This window comes from Halyomorpha halys, unplaced genomic scaffold, assembly GCF_000696795.3.
Source record: "Halyomorpha halys isolate HHAL.00 unplaced genomic scaffold, Hhal_1.1 Scaffold327.1, whole genome shotgun sequence".
NCBI lineage: Eukaryota > Metazoa > Arthropoda > Insecta > Hemiptera > Pentatomidae > Halyomorpha > Halyomorpha halys.
Genome location: NW_027105022.1, coordinates 46,126 through 52,125, shown reverse-complemented (window position 1 = coordinate 52,125; position 6,000 = coordinate 46,126). Strand labels below are relative to the sequence as shown.

At 30.0% G+C, this 6,000-nt stretch overlaps 1 protein-coding gene across 1 annotated transcript in view; it reads left to right on the top strand.

The window, feature by feature from the left end:
• LOC106681324 (midasin) overlaps positions 1-6,000 on the top strand; it is a 416,397-nt gene that overhangs the window by 393,434 nt on the left and 16,963 nt on the right. The window contains exons 45-53 of the mRNA XM_067047592.1: positions 573-721; positions 799-1,220; positions 2,144-2,334; positions 2,412-2,811; positions 3,210-3,395; positions 4,123-4,353; positions 4,437-4,678; positions 4,763-4,933; positions 5,056-5,599. Coding sequence (XP_066903693.1) covers positions 573-721; positions 799-1,220; positions 2,144-2,334; positions 2,412-2,811; positions 3,210-3,395; positions 4,123-4,353; positions 4,437-4,678; positions 4,763-4,933; positions 5,056-5,599 — 2,536 coding nt within the window. The remainder of the gene's footprint in view (positions 1-572; positions 722-798; positions 1,221-2,143; positions 2,335-2,411; positions 2,812-3,209; positions 3,396-4,122; positions 4,354-4,436; positions 4,679-4,762; positions 4,934-5,055; positions 5,600-6,000) is intronic.

Below are 6,000 nucleotides of genomic sequence, written 5' to 3'. Positions count from 1 at the left end.
TATATATATAGTGCACGAAATAGTTGATCTTGGATAAAATGATGTCAAGCGGAAAGTGGTCAGTAAAATTGAAACTATTCATAGCTGAGTATAAATTAGGCATTAATCAGCTGTAGCTAATAAATTTTCATTATGTTCATTTTGAATCCCCATCCTGTCTAGCTTCTCCTTCGATTAATAATGAAAACAAATTGATAATTATCACTTTAAATGTTCACATATGGTCAGGTTTGAGGTGATGAGTGATTGTCTAACTTTGAAAAAGTAGTACTTGGTCACGTTAAACACCAACCTGGAAATATATTTGTTTTAAAATTTTGTTATCTTTCTATCCTTCCTTAATGGTAAAAATAAAAACACAGTAGTGCTGGATTCATTTTGCAAGTTTTGGAGATAGTGCTTCTCCCCCTTCGGCATCTATAATGTAATACTTTTTAAAACAAGTTTTTCAACAATTGTATGTTATCAATTAATTACATATATATTTTTCAATAGAAAAAATCCATCTAATAAATATTTTTTTGTTATGATTATCATGATTTTTCATTTGTTTTAATTCTTTTTTGTTTTAGTTTTGATTCAAAAGTTGGACTTTGGAATGCGTCGAACAATAACATTGTTGAAAAAACCAACTACTTGGCCAGTTCCAAAGGTCAAGGTGCCAGGAAAGTACTTCTTCAAGCCGCTATTACAATTCATGAAAATAAAGATTTGTCCTCAAGTAGGTGTTTTGTTTAATCTGATAGAAATAAATTAGCAATGTTACATATTTTATTTTATTTCATTTATCTTTTTCAGTTCCTTCTGTGGTTAAGGATATTGAAGCCTCTATCAACTCGAGCAGTCAGTGCTCCAGTGGTATTAAAGAGATTACTACTGTAAAATTGTGGCCGGTTATGGAATTAATATGTCTTCAGCTTAATTCCGCTATGAGAAAGGCATTTTGGGCTGCAGAACAGAGTAATGATATAAGCCAGTATGTGATCGATTCAACCAGTAGCTGGTACCAATTGATTGATTCCATTCCGCCTATTGCTGCCGCCCATATTCAGACAATTTCTTGTTCTTCTGTTATTCCTACTGAGAAGGAAAATGTTGAGCTCAACTATTTTCTTTTTGAACATTTCAATCGATCAATCGCATTGACATCACCACTCACTTGGCTAAATTGGGATGAAATCTCTGCATTAGCTGAAGATCAGATCATTCTGGAAAATAAGGTATGTGAATTTGACATAGTATTCATTTTACATGTTCTTAGGATTTTTTTATGTTATATTTTCAATTTCAAAAGAATTTTAATTACTTCTTTGGATACGGATATTGGAATATTGGATGGATTTGCATTATGTGCTCATTGTAGTTATTGATGATAAAAAAAGTTGCTGCTAAAGTCCTATAGTTTCTTATTTTTAATTTAAACTTTACTTATTTTGACTTAAGGGGTATTCATTTTTGTTGAATGCTGGATGTGTTATTGTGCAAGACCATTAGCTAGAATTTTCAGTGAATGATCTCTCTATTCTAGCCTGCTAAATGTGTTTTTAAACAAGTTTTATACTTGATAGATTGATAGATATTGAAAAAAAAAATTGCTTCTAAATAAAAATGAATGATTACTGCATGTTTTGCATTGTTTACAAAATTAGTCCAAGTTTCGAAGCATACCATAGAAAATGTTCAAATTGAGTTTGCTATTAGCCATATTTAGCATACTAATGTCAAATGTTTTTCTTCTCTACTTCGCTATTCTTAGCACATTTTACAAACTTAGTTCCATGAATACCTATTTAATTTCAATAAGATTGACTGAAAGATGTCCTTCCATCTATATCTTTATCCAGCTATCAGTTTCTTCATTATTAATTTTTTGGATCCTCTAGATGTAAAAAAAAAAAAAAATATGCAATTTTAAAATACTGTGAGTAATTTCTTGAAATTCACTTAAAAATTCTGTTTTTATTGAATGTTGGGTTTAATGGCCTTTTATACTATAACTAGTTAAGAAGGGTGGGTGATCCACGGGTTCCAAGCTATTGTAGTCAAATTTGGGGCATTGAGGTTTATCTTAATATAATATAAACAATATAAATTTATTTTATTATCATTCCTTCTTTAGATATTTTATACTATTTTTTTTTAGGCATTGTATGGTCTGCATACACCGCTGTATTCTTTGTTTTTGAGCAAAATATTTTCCAATTCCTCACAAGATAAAGACAGTCCTACTTTCTCATTAAAGGCTCATAAGAACACTAAGAGATTATTTCATTTAATTAAAATTTTACTTTGGAGAAATTTACCTGGAATATTTTCTTCAATTTTGGACTGCAGGTAAACTATTTTATTTTTAAAATTTTCGTTACAAATTATTGTTTAAAGATTTGTTGTTATTTTTTTTTTCTTTTCAGTGAAAATGACTTCATATGCATCAAGAACAATTTTAGCAAGCTTGTTAAAAACTTCACAACTGTCGTGAATTCCAAAATTAAAGATGTATCGACAATTGAAGGTGGAGAAGACTTACAGAGGGTATTTGGACGATTGAAGCTTGAGTTGGAAGAAATGTCGAGAGGTGGCCTTATGCTTCAGAACGAACAAAGACCTGAGAAGAATATTTCTGCTTGTATCTTTAAGTTGTACCAGATTACTTCAGAAATGAAGGAGGAGAAGAGCAATGTAGAAAAATCTATGTCATGTGGCCTCGGCTGGGCCTACCTCGGCTATCTGAAGTTAAAGTTGTTTTCACTCTTGGAGCTAGTTGACCCAGTAAAGAAAAAAGCAATTAAAATGCAATATATGTCTGAAGAGGTTTGTAAAATACTTCTAATAAATATTTTTAAAAAATTGTGATTTTTTATTGAATGGTTTGGTTATATTATTAGAAAAATGATAATATGTAAATACAATAATATTTCTTATACAGATTGAATAATAATTAATAATTAGAAATTATTTTATTTTTAACACTTACCTCTTTGGCATCATTGTGTTCTCGGACCTGTAAGGAACTAAATTATTGATGATTAATTAAAAGTGCAAGAGTAAAATTTATTTATGCATTAATACAGAATTTTTAAAAACTTTGTTATGATTATTAATTATTGGCTTACTCTTACTTATTTACTGCTTTAATTTTTTTTTTAAATGTTTATGTTTTACTTTTATATTTGATGTATTGTAAAATATTTATTAATGATATATCGCAGGTGTCTGAACTTCATAAGCTTTTATCTGCTGAGGAATTAATGAAAATTACAATTGGTGCTCCTCTCAGTTGGCCATTAAAAGAAGAACACGAAGAGAGGATTATTGAATTGGAAAAGAAATATAAAGGATTTAATCAGAGTGTTGCTGTGAGACCTGCAACATCTTTATATAGCGATATTGTCAAGGTGAATGGATAGCATAATGTTTAAAAATATATTATTATTTTATTATACAAACTACAGTAGTCGAAAAAACATGGAAGTCTAAATCCTTGTACGATGTATTAGGAAATATATCGCTCATTTCTTGATGTGGTTTTTTCATAGGGTGGGTTTGTCACTCCCACACCTATTCTTTGTGAGTGCCACCCATTGGCTAACGGGCCTCACAAATGCCCGGGGGAGGTTGTGAGTTTTGTATTATTATATAATTATATTATTGTATATTTTGAAAACATGTTTTTTGGAATTCAAGAAGTTGATTAGGGGAGAAGGGTGTCAAGAAAGGAAACAGTTAAGTAAATTTAAACTTATTTTTAATGAGTGTCAACATTTTGATCAAAATTTAAGACCTTCATCATTCATCTAACAGAATCTAATGTTGCCACAAAACAACTGCTCGACCAACTTTTCTTCCAGCAAATTTCTCTTCGAATTATATCTGCAATGAATAATATCTTCACCATTAACTCTTTTTAAAGTTTTTGACTGAAGAGATAGCTCAAGCATGGATTTAGTTTTAGGAAGTACCTTTTTCTGTGAAATAATTTATGCCCTTATTTTGATAAAATGTATGTTTGTATAATTTGGGACATATTTGTTATCAATTTAATTAGTTAAGGTTATTATTATTAAAATTAAATTTTGTTTATTATTTTTATATTTCTTTTTAAATTTATAATATTTATTTTAGGAAGTATCACATCTAGTATCTGTTTTGGTCTCTGATGAAAACTTCAATAATCGCATAAACAGTCTTACTGATTTGAACAAGGTGACCGTATCTAAAGAACGGAAAGAAAATATACTTGCCGAAATGAGGAGTTGGCTTTTGTCAGTGACTCATTATCAAGATAAGCTATACAATCAGTATTATGTTTCATATCCTGATATTATTGGTCCAATATTGATGGCTCTTGCACAGGTATTGTAATCTAAGATTAAAAATTGAAAGCTGTTTCATCATTTAATAATTTGTTAATTTATATATCTATCTTTCATTTCCAGATAGTGTATGGTGTTAAATTAGTCTATTCTGCTGTTGAAAAAGAAATGAACCAATCAGTATTTAGAGGGAACAGATCAGTCGATGAGCTTTTAAAAATGTTAATTATATTTCCAATTGCTGATTTGAATACAGCTATTGATGTGGTTGAAAGTTGTTCTGATGTTGGGTTAATGAATCTTCTTAATAAAAATGAAGCTTCCCAAGAGGCTACTAATTATACTTCTCAAGACAATAAAATAAGGTATAGCCTCTTTATTTTTCTATTTCTATTATGTATTTTGGATCACTTGCTTCTTTTCATTGTTATTTTTTATTTTTTTAAAAGGTTGATTAAAATCTGCATTCGTATAATAAAAACTCTCTCCAGAACTTATGCAATGGATAAAGTTAGGAATACTCTTTTTCTCATTTTGGAACATGTTGTTTTATGCTGGAATCAAATTCAAGAAGAAGAAAAAGTGAAAAAGGCTCAAGAAGAGAGTATTTATGTAAATAGGTAATATTGAGGATAAAAGTTTTTACTTTTGGATCTGTGATATAATTCTTATGGTTATGCTTAAGTTATATTAATAAAACTAATGTATCATTTTTTCAAATTATGTATTTTAATGTTTTTAGGATGAAATTGACTGAAGAGGAGGAAGCTGCCAGAGAAATTTCTATGCTATTCCCTTCAAGTCGTGATGATGATTTTGGTGATTTGGAGGCTCCTGTTGCTCTCGACTACGTGCCTCCAACTCCTACAAAAAAGATTGAAGATCCTATGAAGCTGAAGAGTGTTGAGATCGAAGAGATTTGCCAACTGCATTCCCTGATTGTTAGAGAGCAGGCACAAAACCATTGGCTGTTGAGAGAGCCTGTTGCAGAAGATAACTTTGTAGCTCTGCTCAGTGATAGGCTTAGTGTGTTCTCTACACTTATTGAAGGATTCCATGGTCATTGTGAAAACCATTTGGACCAGTTCAGCATCGGTAGCTATTTGCTAGCTGCTGACCTACAGACATCTGATATTTTTAAACCTACCAAAGATGAGAGACATTATGACTTTTACAGGGATACCAACATATCTGAAAGCAAGCTATGTATCCCATTGTTGAATGCTATTCAAAAACGAGTTGATGAGCTCCTTTTAGAATGGCCTGATCATCCTACATTGCAGCAGGTTGGCTTTTTGTATCATTTTTTAAATATTATATTTAATATATCAATTATTTTGACTTAGAGCTTAGTATAGTATTTCATATCTGGAGTATATCAATAATCAATAGTATTTCATTATATTGTTAAGATATTTTCATATGTAGATTATTTAAAATTGTATTCCATGGATTACCCTAAATTAACTATAGTTTTTCGGAATGGCTTATAGTTATTATTCATATGTATTGCATTATATATGCATTATATAATAGAACTATTTTATGTTTTATTCTCAGTTTTAGTTTATTAAGTTTTGAAAAATAAGCTCAAAATGACATGTCAAAATTCATGTAGAAGCCTAAAAATTTGTTTGATATTACAGACAGACATCTACAGATTACGAAGACTCTACTAGTCTGACAG